The sequence below is a fragment of the Dipteris shenzhenensis genome, chromosome 19 (genome assembly GCF_047967505.1).
Source record: "Dipteris shenzhenensis isolate YYH24624 ecotype China chromosome 19, Dip_SZ_1.0, whole genome shotgun sequence".
Taxonomy (NCBI): Eukaryota; Viridiplantae; Streptophyta; class Polypodiopsida; order Gleicheniales; family Dipteridaceae; genus Dipteris; species Dipteris shenzhenensis.
Window position 1 is genome coordinate 48,675,562 of NC_141614.1, and position 19,611 is coordinate 48,695,172.

The 19,611-nt window shown below is 42.6% G+C and overlaps 1 protein-coding gene across 2 annotated transcripts; it reads right to left on the reverse strand.

Annotated features, from left to right (window-relative positions):
- Positions 1–1,680: 1,680 nt before the first annotated feature.
- Positions 1,681–19,246, reverse strand: LOC147890575 (serine/threonine-protein kinase PCRK1-like). Of its 2 annotated transcripts, XR_015542725.1 has the most exons (5): positions 18,551–19,246; positions 17,877–18,137; positions 6,261–6,383; positions 1,945–3,012; positions 1,681–1,841 (listed from the first exon to the last, which is right to left on the reverse strand). XR_015542725.1 is itself a non-coding variant. In XM_087390554.1 (4 exons), exons 1-4 carry the CDS (start codon positions 18,929–18,931, stop codon positions 2,461–2,463), a joined length of 1,317 nt encoding a protein of 438 aa, XP_087246680.1. In that variant the 5' UTR covers positions 18,932–19,246; the 3' UTR covers positions 1,681–2,460. The 2 variants fall into 2 exon arrangements, 1 of the variants encoding a protein (XP_087246680.1); XM_087390554.1 differs by having other exon boundaries at positions 1,681–3,012.
- Between the last annotated feature and the right edge of the window lie 365 nt (positions 19,247–19,611).

Genomic DNA, 19,611 nt, shown 5'->3' on the forward strand with positions numbered 1-19,611 from the left:
TATGCATCAGCTATGCACTAAGAATTCAAGTACGATGGATTGATGACACCAACTAGCTTCAAAGAAAGTTATGTACTTGTTTTCTTGCATACTAAGTTTCCAATGAGATTTGAGGAGCATGCATTCAATATGTTCATTGATGTCATCGAAAATATGCCAAGTTGTGAAGAGTTAAAAATTTTTGATTTGTACAGTTGTTAAGGAGAAACAACCATGCCCACCATGGGCTTACAAGGATGATTTGAAGAAAGCCAAGTCTAAATTCAAGATGTCAGACTCTCACAAGAAAAAGCTTGAGGTAGTTGCAATGAGGATGGGAAAAGTGGCATAGTCCCAATTGGGCTCGGTTTGCAAGGCAATTCTACGCATAGTGAGTGCTCTAACCCTTTATTCTTGTGAATCATAATAAAGCTTTGGAATCGCATGAATTTGAATTAAATTGTATGTAATACTTTCAGTACCAGGGTATGAATAGGTTGCATGGAGGAAGAGTATGATATGCATACAATAAAGAAATGAGTGTATTATTTGAGTGAGTAAAGAGTTCTAGGGAAGAACATATTTCCTTGATTAATATATGTGAAAATTCACATGTATGCTATGCTTCTAATTATAAAAGTTTCATTAACTTTCTCTGCACTTGTGATATATATCTTGGGAAGCAATAGTCTCAATGAAATAAAGCCAAGTTATGGAGAGGGAGGATTTTATATGTATAGAGTCTTTAAAAAAGACCCCAATAAAACTGAACATGTTAGGATGACCCGACATTTTAAAGTTTAAATTTGGCATGAGATGATTCAAAACGAAAACAATATTGTAATAATGAAGGCAAAAAAAATGTCATGCACAAATTTAAAAACAATGGCATTTTTAAACATTAGATAGTGTTGAAAGAAGTATAACCTTTTCACCTTAGGTTAGTATCTTAAGAGCTTGCCTTACACAAAAATGCCTTTGCAGTGGTGCAAAAAAAAAGGAAAAACCATTCAAGGAATACAATACCATTCAAGGAAACAAGTATCAGTTGTCTTAGAAGATGTCTTCAAACATTCCATGAAATATAGGCAATCACTCTACATGGAGGTACCCATTGGGAGAATAGGGGGAGAATACTATTATTGCTTCCAAGTTAGCCATGGACAAGTGTTCTTGAATGTGCTTCAAAATCCAAGTGTTCATAACTCCCAAACATTGAAATTTCATGCACCATATGTATATCTTTGGTATGCCCACACGTTACAGTGAAGGGGAAATCAGGTTCCATAATTATTCTATGTCGCCTAAATATATATCTCATCTAACAAATTCCACATAGGTCAAAGATGAGAACTTCCAATCCTATTTGAGGCACTAATAGCACGTGTTATAGGAGTGGATACCAAACAGTTACTTTGCTAACTATGCAACACTTTATCTTCAGAACATAACTAGAAGCTAGAAATGTTGGATAACTATGCAACCCTTTATCTTCAGAACATAACTAAAAGCTAGAAATGTTGCAATAAGACTTTACAATGGCTAGCTTTCCTGAAGGAAATATGTCTACGAAAATAACCAGGCAAAGAGAACCAAAAGCTTGTTACAGACCTAATTTGAGAAGCAATGAATACAAATCATATGCCAAATTAAAAATCAACCACGTGTCACAAAATTACACGATCTACACAAGCCCCCACAAATATAGGTACAAACCCACTGATATACACTGACCATCAGACAAATGCTCATGGAATCAATAAAGTGAAGGGTCTGATGGCGATTATGCAAGCACTGCTCATATCTTCTTTCATGTTGTGTCGAGTGTGGAGGGTTACATAGATATCAGTCATCTTTGCCATCTGCATCACAACATTGTAAGGTTGCTAGCAGTCATCTTGAGCTGCAACTAACAGTGATGAGAACTCTGAAATAGAGTGATTCCATATGTGAAACAACCCTTACACTGGAGCAAGTCAGTCGTGGGCCAAAACTGTTCCCTGTATTGTTCCCATGTTCAACATGTAGCACACCTTCCTTGATTTGTGAGGTCGTGCATCACATTGCTTGCTTACGTCCACGAGTTAAGGAGTACAACCTCACAAGTAACACAATACAAATTGTCTGCCACAAAGTCAAGTCAGCAGGAGAGGAGCAAGGGAATGTCAACACCTGGGGTTGAAATCATGATTATAGGTGCAACCCTGAGTACTCAAATGAGCTGGAAGAGGAGTAAGAGAGTACGATCGATGCGAGGATTTTCTAAGGCGTCCTACCTTGGATACAAAACTTGCTATCAGACACAATCCAGCAGCTAACTTCAATACAAAGTGGATCCGAACTTTGACTACCGTGCAGAACTGTCCCCATTCTAACCAAGAAAATATATTTGCGGAGTATATATAAGGATCCTTCAAATGGTGCATATCCAAGCCATGACCCACCACAATCCTGTCAACAATTGTGTCAACCAGGGTCTGCTTATACTTGAACAGGCTTGGGAGCCCACACTTGCCACATGAGCCTTGCATCTTCTTTGTTCCTTAGATTGATTACGTCCTTGAACAGAAGTCTTCTTCTCATTGTACTATTTGACTCTCGTGTCTCGTTAGCATTCACAGATTCCCTCGAAATACTAATCAAAGGAGAGATTATATCAGACTGTTGGCTGCCAGGATCATTAAACTCAACAATTTCTTCCAGCTTCTCGACAATGACACTCATCAATGGGCGTGCTTTTTGATTCTTTACAAGGCACTGACGAGCCAAAGATGCCACCTTTCGGGCTTGTAAGAGAGAATACTGGCCTTCAAGCCTTGGGTCCATGATATTGTTAATCTTTTTGTTTGAATGAAGATTTGGCTTTATCCAATCAAGCAGATGCTGCTCGTTTTTTGGGCGGTTTCGATCTATAGACCTCCTTCCTGAAAGCATTTCAAGCATTACCACCCCAAAGCTCCACACATCGCTCTTTGATGTGAGATGTCCTGTTTGAATATACTCTGGTGCTGCATATCCTCTTGTGCCAACCACCTACAAAATGAAAATATCTTAAGCCTGAGTAGAGGGTATCTTTGTAAGGAGCTTGAAACTTGGGGAAAGTTATCAAGACAAGAACCCAAAAAAAGATAATCCAAACTGTGGCATTCTATGTGAAGAAAAACTATGAATAAGAAATTAAATCGCATGATTGAAGACAGAAGACAAAGGAACAGTATACAACAAGGTAAGACGTTATCAGCACTTCATCACAAATTAGGTCTAGAGCCATTCTACCCAGAATTAGTTTACCAAGACCCTTTCTCCAGATGCAACCAACCTAGATGCCCCTAAAACCTAGAACATTTCCAAGCTGAAAGTCCTGAACACTTATCTGCAGCATTGCTGACATGCCAGTCTGATTCAATATTGTTGTCTCAAAAAACAGAATTATTCCTAATTCACAGCATATTCATATCAAGTGCACGCATGTGCATGTGGGTGTGTGATGGAAACTCTAAAGAGTCTCTCATCTCCACCTTCTATCGCGTTATTCGCCATCCAGACTTTTATTTGCTTTATTCACTGCCCAGCTGTGTATTTCAGGCTCTGAAGGGCATTTCTTTCTGTCGGAGGTTTATGCCTTTTTGTGAACAACTGTGCAGTGATAAAGCAAACAAAAGTCTGGATGGTGAATAAAGCAATAGAAGGTGGAGATGAGAGACGCTAGAGTTCCCATTACACACTCACACAGACAATAGCTCCTAGCTGAACCCTAAGGGGTCTCTAGCTATGTCTTTCATTAGTGGCCCATTCCCACTCAAAAGGCTACACCCTACCAAGGTCAGATGTGCCTTGACCTGGTTGGGAGTGTTTGAGTGACACTGCAGACAGGCTGTTGAGAAGTCCATAAGTGTGTATTTCAGGCACCGAAAAGCATTTCTTTCTGTCAAAGGGTTAAGTGCCTTTTTGTGTGCAGCTCGCCAATGAAGGGCTTCTTCTACAGTCTGCCTCCACCGTCAACGAAACACCCTTAACCAGATCAAGTCACTTCTAATCTTGATAGGGTGTAGCCTTTTGAGCAGGAATCATATATGAGTGAAACACAGAGATAGAAAACCCCTTAGGACTGAGCTAGCAGCTCACCTCCCAGCTGTAGGCTCCATTGAGAGTTTGCCAGCATCCGGGTCAGATCATGCATCCCATACCACATGACCCTTTTCCAAGCTATAACTTCCTGGCCAACAGGTCGAACATCCACGTGAGCCATCCACCTCAAGGATGATCCAATAGGAAGTCCTAGACTCGCTATCTTTAGCTCTTAGCAGCAACTTTGGCTTCATGCATGAAGTAGCTTTACTTTCCACAAAGGCCTCTGCTTTATCTTTAAGCCATGCTTTCCCTAGAACAACTTACTTTAGCTTTGCCTTTCATGGATCAGCTGTCCAAAATCTAAACCTCGTCTATGCTAGCTCTAGTACACAAACCACAGGTTTATCCAAAACCCTGGGTTAAACTACACCCTAACCCTAGATCCAATCCATTTTGGTCCGCGAGCTCTCCCTTTTGTTTCTGTTTGATCTCGGTCACCACTTGAAAATATATCTCTCATCTACTAGCAAGATGTTCATCTCCATCAACCTAGTTTCAACATCTTGTGGAAATTGATCATCCACCTCTAGCTCCTATAGTCGGGGTTGATTGGTATCCTAACATCTATACCTTCAGTCATGATGGTCATTATCTTGGATCCCTAGTCACGGAGTACTTTAGCACTGGCAACCAAGGTCTACCCAACAGTACAAAAAAGACATTTTTCTCCATTGCAATGACAGTCACGCTCACTGTAGAGAGCTTGGAATCTAAACAATTATCATACAAGACAAATTGAGAAATATTAGTCTAAAATCCTATGAGTAAACTCAGAAATTCATTATGGCTTTGCTTATTTAGTTCTCATCTAAGGGATGAGTAGGCAATATTCAACATCCCATTGAATATCCTCATCTCAGAATCATAAGAGATTTCCATCAAACAATATTAGGGTTATAATCTTTCAATGCCAAGTCAAAGGCCACCAAACTATATTTCTCTTTCAAATTTGATTCACTATAGTATCTGCAGGGTAGTATCGTCCAAAACCCTTAGAATCCATCTAAATACCCATACATAAATGAGAAAGGTATCAGTCTAACATGCACTTAGTAGATTTAAAAAACTGAATTAATAGTTTAGTAAACCACGTCTTACACACTAATATACTATTGATGGATGCATCAGAATTTTAGTTTTACGAATTTGAAACCTATACCAATGGGCTCTTAATTTCAGCAATTGGTGTTATGGTTTAATATTTTCTACATGGATTAGTATCTTGCTAAAAAATAAATATTCTTTAGTGCTATTTCGGCCAGCATTTGCTAAAGCTAAATCAGCTCACAGGAATGAGACGAGGAGAGACAATGTGATACAGGACTTTGGGAGTGTGGCAGTTTCAGGCCACATCTGAGCCCGCTCATATATATATATATATATATATACACACACACACACACCTAGATGAATCCAAGAACATTCCCAAACTCATCCTCTAAAAACACACCATCGTGTGCTTTTAGAGGATATGAGCCCGCTCATATCTATGATATGGAGAGGAGCATGCATGACACATGTAGATACGAATTCAGTCACTTGACGCACAGCCGATTTTCATTGCAGTGTATTGATATCCGATCATGATGGTAAAAATCAAGGGATCTTGGTCGTCCTTAGCACAGTTGTGCTTGATGCATGCATGAAACATTATAAGGGCAATCATAAATGCTTCTCCCTTTCTTAAACATACAAAAGAGTGCAAGAGCATGTTTGTTCGCGTCTGGTGGAAGGTGACCAAGATTGCTTGAGAGAAGAGAGGAGCGGGGGGGGGAGGGCTTGTGTGTGTGTGTGTGTGTGTGTGTGGTGCGCGTGTAACATTTAGCATCTAGCATGGGTGATAATGCTTGTTTCAGTAGCTCCACCCTTTCAGCTTGTTGTATCAGGTTTCTCATAGTCTCATAGACCCATCGGTCTTCCGAAGACTTTAATTAACTCTCTCTCTCTCTCTCTCTCTCTCTCTCTCTTTGATATTACAATAAGTTCCCAAAAACGGATTTCCGCAATTCCCCTTATCAAGACCTCCAAGAATGGATGGGCTCTTGAAATCCCAGCAAATCTGTACTGTTTTCCGATGGCAGAAAAGGAAATTGCAAAAAAAAAATTTTATTGCTATAGAACAAGTGAATATTCTAGCCAATTCAACATACCGCAGTTGAAACATGAGTTGCTCCTGTTTCAGGACCCTGCCTAGCCATCCCAAAATCTGACAGTTTTGGAATGAAATTATGGTCGAGCAAGATGTTGGAGGTTTTGAAGTCACGAAAAATAACCTACAATCAGCACAAAAATTCATCTATTATGGTTACAAAACCAGTAACAGCAACAGATCTCCCTTTCCAATCACGCTGGTTTGAAAGGATTCTACAGAAGAAAAGTTTGCCAAAACTCTATAAAAAGATGCTTTCATGCCACATAAAAAGTGTCTTCAAATCATGTGGAAAATTAAGGATCAGCTTTGAAGGAGAACAAACCTTTCCAAGTATTACAATAAAGAAATTTTATACAAATGGTTATCGAGTACATCATTGAGAACTCAGGGTGCAATGTTCATGCATATATTTGCCAGATTAACACAGCATGCACTATTTGTGAGAATGGCCACAATCAATTTGTCTAATAGTGGCAAATTGGGCAGCTTACATGCTGATGCAGAAAACAGCTCAGCATGCACTATAAATAAATATTTCTTCCACACATTTGTTTCTGAATCTGAAATTGTTATCTTAATACTATATCATGTCATGTCCTAAAAGAGGAGCCAAGCAAAATAAGACAATAGAAGAAAAATGAAGTTGAAGAAGCTTACTAATGCCAATACTGAGAATGACATCAGAGAAAATGATGAAAAAGCAAATGGAGGGAGACAGATTGTCTCTTCAATAATGTAAAACTCAATTTCCAATCTTCACAGAGTGTAAAAGCATTCCTATGCTCTTATAAGAACACTCATCGAACTCAGCTTTAAAAAAGGATTGCTTCCTTTTACAACAGCAAAACATTGAAAACACCAGTTCCAGCAGCACCGTGGCAGCCTGCATAACTCACACTCTCTCTAGCCTGTTGTCCCCACAATGTAAATATCCTAAGTCAAAGTACAGTTGACCATTTATCTGATCATAAATAAAGAGTTTTCATATGTATTAATTATGGTCAAAGAGTTCTTTTAGTGGTCAAAGATACTTGACTCTGGTCAAGTAAGCTTGACTTCGGTCGGGGAGACTTGGTTTATTACCAAGAGGGTTAACCAGAGAACCACAGAGCTGACTACGGTCAGAGAGTGTTGACTTCGGTCAATGAGACTTGGCATATGCCAAGAGGGTTAACTACAGTTAACCAAGTTGTGCCAGTTTGGAGAGATGTGCCAACTTCGGTTGGAGAGACTTGGCCATAATTAAAGCGCCACGACCATTGGTCAAAGCTCCTTAATTACGACCAAGAGGGTTGACTTCGGTCGACCAAGGATTGTGTTCTATGTTTTGTTCACATGTTTGTTCAGTGGGGACGCCCACCTGTGACTAGGATTAGTCCACAGTTTATTATTTGCATGCAAAGCGCTAACAATTAATGGGGGCCATGGTGGTGCGCTTTAATTAATTGTTGTAGGTACTATGAGGGGCTAAAGACAACAGTAATTTAGAGCGTAGAGAGTATTTCGGAGGCAACCCACGTGACCAAGTGCTATGAAGACCCCAGAAATTGCCCTTAGAGCCATGTAATAGGACTTAGTTTAGATTTTAGACAAGTGGCATGTTGCCATTTTGGAATGAGCTGGAAGCTCTTGTAAAATAAATTCACGTTTTGAATTTGTAGCAAGCAGCTCGACACTGAAGGGGGGTCCATCCCGACGATTGTCCTGGGCCCTAGTGTATCTGTAGAGAGAGGGAGAGCAAGAGAGAGAGTGTTTGCAGAGTGTTTTTGTGATGAAGATGATACCAATGCAATCTTCATCACAAAAACACTCTACAAACACTCTCTCTCTTGCTCTCCCTCTCTCTACAGATACACTAGGGTCCAGGACAATTGTTGGGCTGGACCCCCCCGAAGGTTTTTATTCGTCAAGAGAAACTGGGTACAAGAGTTCAGCGTCGAGCTACTTGCTACAAATTCAAAACGTGAATTTATTTTACAAGAGCTTCAAGCTCATGTCTAAAATCCTATTACATGCCTATAAGGGCAATTTCTAGAGTCTTCGTAGCACTTGGTCATGCAGGTGGCCTCCGAAATACTCGCTACGCTCCAAATTACTTGGGTCTTTAGCCCCTCATAGTACCTGCAACAATTAAATAAAGCGCACCACCATGGCAACCATTAATTGTTAGCGCTTTGCATGCAAATAATAAATTGTGGACTAATCCTAGTCACAGGTGGGCGTCCCCACCGAGAACAAACATGCGAATAAAACATAGAACACAATTCTTGGTCAACCGAAGTCAACCCTCTTCGTCATAATTAAGGAGCTTTGACCAATAATCGTGGCACCTTAATTATGGCCAAGTCTCTCCAACCGAAGCTGGCACATCTCTCCAAGCTGGCACAACTTGGTTAACTGTAGTTAACCCTCTTGGTGTATGCCAAGTCTCATTGACCGAAGTCAACACTCTCTGACCATAGTAAGCTCTGTGGTTCTCTGGTTAACTGCAATTAACCCTCTTGGTAATAAACAAAGTCTCTCCGACCGAAGTCAGGCTTACTTGACCAGAGTCAAGTATCTTTGACTGTAGTCAATTCTTTGACCATTAAAAGAGCTCTTTGACCATAATTAACACATATGAAAACTCTTTAATTATGATAAGATAAATGGTCAATTGTACTTTGACTTAGGATATTTACATTGTGGTGGCATCCCCTCGGCTTCTATTCAGTTGACCTCAACTGAAAAGCTTCCTTGTAAACATCCAAAAGCTGGGGATGATCAAACAACATGTCTTCATCCATCCACTTTGCATCCAATGCCGAATAATTCTTGAATTTTACAAGATACCTGTAAAACTCCTTGCCCTAAGGGCCTTTGCATACAGTATGGTACACAATCTTCTCTGGCTGAAGGACCTCCTCCAGCTCATTCACTTCTGGTGGATCCTCTGATATTGGCTCTGTAGAATCTGACCCCTAGAATTTCTTTAGAAGACTCACATGGAATGCATTGTGAATCCTCCAATGCTCTGGTAATGCCAACCTGTATGCAACCTCATTAATCTTTTCTATAACTCTGAAAGGGCCATAGTATCTGGAAGATAACTTTGCATACACTTGCTGTTTGCCTTTAAACTTGTGGAGCCTAGCTTTCTCGAACTTCAAAAGTACCCAATCCCCTTCCTTGAGATCTAACTCTCTCCTATGCTTATCTACAGCTCTTTTATGCTTTTCTTGAGACCTTTCAATTGCTGTCGGGACTTGGCTGAAAGCTGTCTGGAGGTCTCTCACAAACTGATCAGCTGCAAATATTTCATCTTTGGTCCTTAGGATAGGTAGCAGAATCATCTTCCCATAAATGACCTCAAAAGGGGCTTTCCCTGTAGAGCTGTGTGTTGTATTATTGTAAGCGAACTCTACCAATGGTAGGTACTTTTCCCAGTCTGAACCTTGGTCACCCACGTAGCATTTCAGCATATCCAATGCTGTAGAATTTGCTACTTCACTTTGACCATCTGTCTGGGGATAGAAAGAAGAAGAAAAATTCAGATTCGTCCCCATATTATCAAATAAAGCTCTCCAAAATACACTGGTCATTCTAGGATCTCGATCACTGACAATGGACTTAGGCATACCATGGTGCTTAAAGATCTGTGCCATGAAAAGCATAAGTAGGCCAGGTGCCTTCCGTCTATCATACTTCACTTTCTGACGCGTAAGGCATTCAGTAACAAACTGATGTATATCTTTCCGCATCCCTGGCCAAAAGAAATACCTCTCTAGTGCTTGAGTTGTTGCTGTAATTCTTCTATGTCCAGCATAGGGAGGTGCATGGCATTCCTCCAAAATCTCTTTCCTCATCTCTTGGGCGATGCATAGGCAGTCATCTTTCATCAAATACCCATCTTTCAGAGAATAGTGATTGGTGGACTGCCCCTCTTGCATTTGCTGTAAAATCTCACCAAAATCTGTATCATTTGCATATTGCTCTCTCATATCTTCCAGGTCCTGATGATAAGCAATAGTCACATTGTTGACCTGGGGTCTTCAGGACAAGGCATCTGCCACTTTGTTCCGAACTCCTGCAGTATGGACAATCTGAAAATGGTACATTGACAGCATGTTTGCCCATTCATATGCTTCTCAGAAAGCTTTGTCTGAGTCAAAAAGTATCTTAGACTTTGAGGATCTGTTTTAACTGTAAAATCTGCACCCAAAAGATAATGCTTCCATGTATGGATGGCATGAATTACAGCCAATAACTCTCTCATAGATTCCCAGATATCTCTCTGCATCCCGGAGTCTCCTGCTCTCATAGGCCAACTACATGACCATTTTGATGCAATGCAGCCCCAACACATTCCCCACAAGCATCACAATCCACATCAAATGGCTGATAAAAATTTGAAACTATCAAGATTGGTTATGTGGTCAGCCTCTCTTTGAGTGTGATGAATGCTGTCTTTTGAGGAATTCCCCATCTGAAAGCTGCATCTTTCTTAGTAAGATCGTGGAGTGGAGCTGGAGCGGCTATATCTGCAAAATGCCTGATAAATCTTTTGTAGTAAGAACACACGCCTAGGAAACTTTGAACTTCATGCACATTTATCAGCTCTGGCCATTCCTGAATGGCACGGATCATTGCCGGATCCATCCGTATCCCATCTTTGGATATTATATGCCCCAAGTAATGGATTTCTTCCCAGAAGAATTCACTTTTCTTGCTGTTTGCATAAAGCTGATGACTTCTCAGCTCTTGAAACACTATAGCAAGATGTTCCTTGTGCTCTTCTTCGCACTTAGAAAAGACAATTATGTCATGAAGAAGGTATCAGTGAACTGTCTGTAGGGTCGGAAGATACGATCCATCATCCTATTGAAAGTCGCTGGGCATTTGTCAATCCAAAAGGCATCACCAGATACTCATATAACCCAAAAGTAGTGCGGAACACTGTCTTATGCACATCCTGAGGTTGTATCCTCACTTGGTGATAGCCACTCTTTAAGTCTAACCAGCTGAAAACTAAAGCTCCATTTAACTGATCCAGCAGATCATCAATGCGTGGAATAGGCACTGCTCATTTTGCTCAATGCGCGTTAATCGACGCACATACGAAATGAGCCATCTTTCTTCTGTACTAGCAGTACAGGGGAACAAAAAGGAGAAGAGCTCGGCTGAATCAGCCCCTTGGACAACAAATCCTGCACCTGAGTCATAATCTCCTCGCTGAGTTGCACTAACTCTGTATGGGGGCCTATTGGGTGGCTCGCTGCTAGGAATAAGTTCTATGCCATGATCCTCAGGTCTCTTAGGGAGTAGCTACTTATTTCAGCATGCATTTCCATATCTCTCTCTTTTACAAAAACCATGTAAGCTGCAACTGCAGACTTTATTTCTTTTCCAACAGAACTATTTGATACAACGGGAATAGTTTCTCCTCTATTCCTAGCAACCACACGATGTACTTTGCCCCTATGTACAAACTCTGGCACTCTTTCAGGAAGAGTCAACTTCACTCCCTTGTGATGAAACCAAGGCATACCCAAAACTACATCATGATGTTTCAGTGGAGAAATGAAAAAGTCTTCCTGATCCACATAACTCTGTACATGAAGACGGAGCTTCGCTATCAAGGGAGTGATTGGCACAGGGTTCCCACAGAACATCTGGTCGACATCCAGAGCTCTGTCAACTCCTCCATCTTTATTCCCAGCCTCAGGGCTAGATCCTCTGATATAAAGTTATCAGTAGCCCCTGAATCAAATAAAATCAGCGCTTGCTGGTCTCTGACTTTGCCCCATGATAGCAGCAATTCTCGTTCTTCTAGGTTTGAAACATGACCCAATATGTCAAGAATTCCTCTTGCCATTGGCTTTTGTGGTCCCCATGGCTTCTCTGCCTCTTTTCCCTTCGAAGTTGAAGGCTTTTCTGGGCATTGGGCAGCCACATGGCCCTCTTTGCCGCACCTGAAGCATTTACCCTCTTTCTAGAAAGTTTCAATATGTCAGGGGTAAACTGTGGTCTTCCCTTATAGAGCTTTTGCACTTGGTTTCCCCTCGGCTTCTAAGGCTGAAATCCCCTCTTCTGAGCCTTGGGACTCTTGTTTCAAACTTGGGGGTCGATGACTTTTTATCCCCTGGTAATCCTGCATGTACATGAGACTAGCCACATTGACTGAATGCATAAGATCTTATATTTCTTTAATATCTTTGGTGTTCACTTGGGCTTGTATCTTTGGAGTGAGTCCTGCCCTGTACTTTCTGAGTTGAGTCTTGTCAGAAATATTCTTGAAAGGCGAAACCTGCAAGTATGCGTCCCAAAATTTTTGGTTGTAAGACTCAATTGTATCTTGTGCTTCCATATGAATACTCTCCCAACCCAAAAGGACATGATCCCGAAACTGTTTGGGAATAAACTATTTATAGAAAGCTTTCTTAAAATCCTTCCATTTCCTGGGGACTACATGGTTGGCTGTTTTAGCTATCCACCATGCACTGGCTGTACTAGTCAAGTGTAAACCAACCATACGAAACTTTGAGGATTCACTGAAATGTTCCAAGCTGAAGGCAGCATCAAACTGGATTATGAACTGCATAGCCTTTTCAGCTTGGCCATACTGGCCATTGTAAGTGGCAAATCTTACTGACTTCCCACCATCCTTGAATTCTTTAGTCTCTGCCTTCCTGCAGGACTTTTTCTTCTTCTTCTTCTTCTTCTTCTTCTTCGGCTCTGAAGATCCAGAAAAAGGAGATGATGTTGAGGGTGAAGAGGTAGAACTAGAAGATGAAGATGAATTGGATGAACTGTGATGATGCTTCGCCGCCTTCTTGGGAAGAGGACCTGCTCTTCCTTTTTCTTCTTCTTCTTCTTCTTCTTCTTCTTCGGCTCTGAAGATCCAGAAAAAGGAGATGATGTTGAGGGTGAAGAGGTAGAACTAGAAGATGAAGATGAACTGGATGAACTGTGATGATGCTTCGCCTTCTTCTTGGGAAGAGGACCTGCTCTTTTCCTCTTTTTGTCCACCACCACTTCTTCCTGATCTGCTTCAGAGGGAGGCTTCTCTGGCTTTCCCTCAAAAAGAGGTTGTACCATCCTGCGAAACAAGGGATCGCTTGTTGCCTCTCCCAACTGAGTAATCAACTCTCTGTAGGCATTCTTTTTGTTTATCTATAAAGCCTCAGCCTATTGTACCTGGTTAGACTCTGCCATTCCCTCATGGGATGATTGGGCATGCTGCTGTGAAGCCATCTCTGCAACTTGTCAGATCTGCAACTCTCTCACACACACAGTGTATACAACTGATGCACTCAGCCTTTGCTTTTCAAAGAGAAAGTACCTCAGCAAGAGGTGTCTTGCATTCACAACTTGTGCCAGTATTGGGCTGTCAACTCAAAGCATAAACCCACAAAGTTGCCAAGGCATCAACAACTGTATTGCCCCTTTTCTGGCTGCTGCAAAAAGCACTCAGAATGCATTTGATTCATCTTTCCAGTGCACAAAGGCATGCATTTTCTCTTTCCTGCAAATCTCTGATTTCTCTGCTTTTCTGCTGCTTTTCATACAGTAAAAGTCTGACAGATAGGTGAAAATTGATGGCCAGAACTGTCTCTGCAACTGTCTTCTTTTTTTTTTGAGACAGTAACTGGATGGGTAACCGACTGGTTACACTAACCAGACTAACTGGCTCTGGTCTGGTTAGTTTGTGACTGGATCGTTACTGTCTGGTCAAACTGAACAGACTGGTTCTGTTCTGGTCTGGTTTGGTTGGCTCCCAACTGGGCCTTAACCAACTGTGGTCTGGTTAACCAGCTACAGTCTGGTTAACTACACCCAGAGTTAGTTGGTCAAACCTGGTTTCAATAACCAGTCTGGTTTGGTTGGGCCAACTAACTGGACCTCTGACTGGGGTTAACTAACCAGAGTTACACTAGCCACCTGTCTGCCACGTGTCAGTGCCACGTCAGCATCTGAGCTGCATCAGCTGGTGACCTCATTGCCCCGTCACCTGCCATGTGTCAACTTGACACGTCAGCATATGATACGTCACTGCCACGCATCATGTCACACGTGTGCCATGTCAGCTGGCTACCTTTCCTGCCACGTCAGCGCCATGTGTCAGATCTGCCACGTCATCATCTCTGCAGCCTTCTGGAAGCTCAAGCGACGCTTGGTCTCCTTGACGGGCGATGGCGAGCCAGGCTGTGTAGCAATGGCGATGGTGGCTCAAACCATGTGTAGTTGTGGCTATGGCTCATGATTGCAATGAGGTTCGCCCAACATTGACAAAAAAACGCCACCCAGAAATACTTTTTGACACAATAAATCTATCGCTCTATCCATCGCCCATGGGCAACGTTCACTCCTGCAAGCCCCTTAACGCCTATTCTATTCCGTCACATGTGCGTTGTCAGGCATCCCGTCAAGATCTTCTTCGTCGTTTCTTTTGCCATCAAACATTCGCTTGCGTGGACGCCTCCAGGTGGAGCGACACCTTTCATGCGGAATCAAATATACACTCAATAGAGTTCTTCACAGAGAACTATCTCTAGTATTGCTCCCCGCAATGGTCACTGATGCCTATTTATACACTCGTGCATAAGGCAATTCCTTTACGCAATTGATCAGTCTGGACTTTAGGGCTTTTGTGCATTCATAGGCTTCGAAGTAAGCATTTCTGTCCCGTCACATTTGAAGCCACAAACCTTCCAGCTGCCACCTCTTGGGCCAACGCCATCCTTTCTTCGGAATCTTTACTCTCTTGCTAAATCATCACAACCTGAGAAGGTTATGAGCCTTGGCTCTGATACCAATGCAATCTTCATCACAAAAACACTCTGCAAACACTCTCTCTCTTGCTCTCCCTCTCTCCCCCTCTCTACAAATACACTAGGGCCCAAAACAAACGTCGGGTTGGACCCGCCCCGAAGGTTTTTATTCGTCAAGAGAAACTGGGTACAAGAGTTCAGCGTCAAGCTGCTTGCTACAAATTCAAAACGTGAATTTATTTTATAAGAGCTTCAAGCTCATTCCAAAATGGCAACATGCCACCTGTCTAAAATCTAAACTAGTCCTATTACATGCCTCTAAGGGCAATTCCTAGGGTCTTCGTAGCACTTGGTCACGCAGGTGGCCTTCGAGATACTCGCTACGCTCCAAATTACTTGGGTCTTTAGCCCCTCATAGTACCTACAATAATTAATTAAAGCGCACCACCATGGCACCCATTAATTGTTAGCGCTTTGCATGCAAATAATAAACTGTGGACGAATCCTAGTCACAGGTGGGTGTCCCCACTGAACAAACATGTGAACAAAACATAGAACACAATTCTTGGTCGACTGAAGTGAACCCTCTTGGTCGTAATTAAAGAGCTTTAACCAATGGTCGTGGCGCCTTAATTATGGCCAAGTCTCTCCAACCGAAGCTGGCACATCTCTCCAAGCTGGCACATCTCTTGGCGTATGCCAAGTCTCGTTGACCGAAGTCAACACTCTCTGACCATAGTAAGCTCTGTGGTTCTCTGGTTAACCGCAGTTAACCCTCTTGGTAATAAACCAAGTCTCCTCGACCGAAGTCAGGCTTACTTGACCAGAGTCAAGTATCTTTGACTGTAGTCAATTCTTTGACCATTAAAAGAACTCTTTGACCATAATTAACACATATGAAAACTCTTTAATTATGATCAAATAAATGGTCAATTGTACTTTGACTTAGGATATTTACATTGTGGTGACACCTGTTATCTAACTGTCAAAGCGAACATGTGTAGTGAACTGAAAGGTACACAAACACATGTGCTTGCATTTGTGAGTGAGAATGACAGTGGGGTTAGGAAATGAGGAAGGGTTCCTTGTATATGTTTCAGGGCAAGCTCCTCCCAGAGTCCAAGTCTGTAAATCCATAGACTGGCTGGGTCTGTAAATCCAGAGACTGGCTGGGGAGGCCTTTAAATAGACTGCTCCTTGCAGACTGATCACTAGCTTCTGTTCTGATTACTGGAAACCTGATCTATAAGTCCTGCCCAGAGCCCCATGAGCTGGAGCTGTTGCCCACAGGAGAGGGACAGCAACGGACTCTTCCCCTACTGTAGGCTGCTGCAGAACTGTCCTCAAAGCTGCAGAGGAGCTGCAGGAATTGCTGGAATAGGAGATGCAGCAAAAGGCGGCTGATTTTATAAGCAGGGAACCCTCGAGATCAGCTAAGAGGGCCTCCCTGCGCCCATGCTGGTGCTAGGGAGGGCTGCCCACTCAGCAGCCGTCACGTTGGGGAAAGAGCATCCGCCTGTGTGGATGACGACAGATGCCTTCCCCCTGTACTCAGACCTCCACCGGCTGGCACAGTCTGCACTGTGCAAGAAACTGGTATATCCAATTTCCTCCAAAACTGAAAACAGCATTAAATGCCCCTGCACACCGGTTTTTCCAGTCCAGAGGCCCAAGGCTAGGCTGGAGATGGAGATTTTGGCAAGGCTGGCTTGGCAGGCAAATGCTGAGTCCAGCAGGCAATAATGGAAGTCCAACCTCATGGGGACTCGAAAACACGCTGCTAGCAGGGCTGGGATAGCCCATGCGGGGACCTGCTACTGGTACAAAAACAGATAGTATTATAATACTGTTAGTGCGATACTGTTACTATAAGCTAGGGGTGGCATCATTCAGCCTGGACTGGACTCTGACATCTGTAGCCCTAGGGGTTGTGGATGCAAGTACACCTCTTGGTGGTATGGGAGGCCAAGGCTTTTATGGCTACTCCATCTGCAGAGACCCTAGATCTCCCAACTTGCGGGTGAGCTCGACTTGGTTAGTTATGAGTAGACCCTGGAGATGGGCATGTGCTCCCAACATCTAGCCTAGACAGCCAGCTACATGCCCTTTTCGCCAGTGACATATTCTAGCATTCCTTCTATGCAGCCTCAAAGAGTTCCCATGCTTTGTGGGTCTGCACGAGCAGATAGAAACAAAGTTGAGTTCAGATGCTGTTTACCTTAACTGAACAAAATAAAGTATGAAGATTTAACGTCTCGACATAACTACAGAACCTGTGGCGAAACAATCATAACAAAGGAAAGAAGGGAGTTTGTAAGCGACGTAAAACGAAATTACAAGTAAATGAGAATTTTTTTAATTAAAAAAACTCAGTAAGCAAAGATATGCTTATGTTCTCATCAGTACCCAAACAGAAGCTGGTTCCGAAATCCAGAATCTCTTGAGTAAACCCAGTGCTACTGAGCTTTGAAATCCCAACCCAAACAACAAAACTTTCGATAGCAAAAAGGAAGAAACAAAGCAGAAATAAGAAAAAGAAATGAGAGAGAGAGAGAGAGAGAGAGAGAGAGAGAGAGAGATTATTAGGCCTAAAAGTTGCATGTTTTTGGTGTATAACAAGAGACTGCCGTAACAACTACCAATGATACCAGTTGTGCTCAACAAGTAGCAAAGAGTAAAGGAATGCGACGGCAGTTCTGGGCCATCACCATTTGAAAAATTGGACAACAGGCATTCCTTGAATTGGTTTCTTGAAATCAGCGTCTTCAACATGTTACACTGAGCCTGATATGATTGATCAATTGCAAGTTTATGGATGATAGCAAAGGCTCATGTCCAAAGCTCTGCAAAGTAGACCTGCCTACCTGAATATCCATCTCTTCGTGCAGGTAAGCCAAACCACGAGCAGAACCTAACAAAATACGGACTCTCTCTTGCCAAGGAAGAACAAATGTCTCTCTCTGAAAGAGGTGGACCTCAAGGCTCCTATTGGCCATATACTCATACACCAGCAACCGTTGCAATCCACTTTCATCATCTTCTGCACAATAACCCACCAGTTTTACCAAATTTGGATGCTCCACCATCCCAAGGAAGCGAACTTCTGCTAACCACTCTTTATGTCCCTGTTTAACAATCAAATTTTGAAAATCAGTCTTCAAAACATAATTTCTTCCACTTGGTGGTTGAGGATAAAACATTAACACTCTTATTTTGCATAAATGTTCCATATGGAACAAGAAAATGATCTATGGCGCGACTAAATTTAAAAAACTGCATTAGATAGTGGCACCTTTTGTAGCGATTGGACTAGCCCACTGAAGCTAAGGTTAACTTAGCCTGTGGGACAGACAGGCACGTGGAGACTGCATGCAGTTTGAAAGCTATATAGCAGCAACTCGAGTAGCGACAAAGATACAGATGTGTCCTCTAGCCAAACCGCACTCCCGCTTATCTAATTTAGTTGGGCATAACTCGAATTATTTTATTGTAAGAAATCGAAGGTCTGGAAGCTTGATGGCGTAGGGGGGAAATACACCTGCTGGCCTTTCCTGTTCAGTTGCTTGACAGCAACCGCCATGCCGATTTCTGATCCCTCGGAATCGTGATGCCTGAGTAATCCTTTGTGGACACACCCAAACCCACCCTCGCCGAGCAGATTTGCACGAGAAAAATTCTTTGTAGCTGCTCTCAATTCATTGTACGAAAAAATCCGGAGATCAGGCGGCCTTTGGGATGAGCTTTGTCGCAAGTTTCGAGTGGATGCTTCAGAGGCAGATTCAAGACACGGTTCCGAAGCCGGCCGCGACGTCTGTGAAGCTAATCTTTTACTGTCGGGAGCTGATCCTTGGCTGAAGAAATGCCAAGAAAATCTCCTGGTTTTCCTACTCTCCGAGTGGGAGAAGGAAAAACACCTCATTATGGTAGCCAAATTTGGATGAAACAAGTTTGAAGGCGAAGGCACCAGATCGAGAGTTTCGAAGACAGATTACAAAACCGTCAAATTCTGCTGGAAACACCGGTAAACTCTCCTTGAAGTGGTGAAATGCGTGCTAGAGAGTCAGGAAAATTTGTGGAATGCGAAAGAGGGAGAGCAACGAAAATGTGAGCTTGAAAAGAAGGAAAATTGGGGAGAGGAAACCTACGATAAGTGATAGATAGAAGGACGAGCGGCTGGACAGGTGTAAGGGATAAGATGTAGAGGGGAAGGATGAAAGCTGATGGAAGAAGGTTTACTTAGAAGAAGGTCCACAGAGAATGAAGAAAAGAGGTTAAATAAGCCCATGAGAACTATAACGTACACGCCATGGACTCTCTCTTCACCAGTGCATCCACATTCTCTCTCCCTCGTGCACCTCGCAAGTCCCTTTGCCCGGTCTCCAACCGGTAATCGTCGACTCGTGTCGGCGATTGCCGCCCGAAACCCCAACAACAAACCACGTGTCATTTGGCTATTGGCTCATTTGGTAGCACTGCAACAGGATCGACATGTGTCAGTTGCATGTTTGGAGCCGAGCGTGCATGTTGTGTGATCAATCGATGACTCGCACCTGTGTTTTGTCTAAGGCTAAGTTTTATAATAAAGGGTCAACGGAGCGG

Coding starts and splice junctions, on each gene's coding strand:
- LOC147890575 (XM_087390554.1), bottom strand. CDS start 18,931: ATGAGGTGTTTTTCCTTCTCCCACTCGGAGAGTAGGAAAACCAGGAGA. Junction 18,138..18,550: donor TGAACAGGAAAGGCCAGCAG/GTGTATTTCCCC, acceptor ATTGTTAAACAG/GGACATAAAGAGTGGTTAGC. Junction 6,384..17,876: donor ACGAAGAGATGGATATTCAG/GTAGGCAGGTCT, acceptor TGCTGATTGTAG/GTTATTTTTCGTGACTTCAA.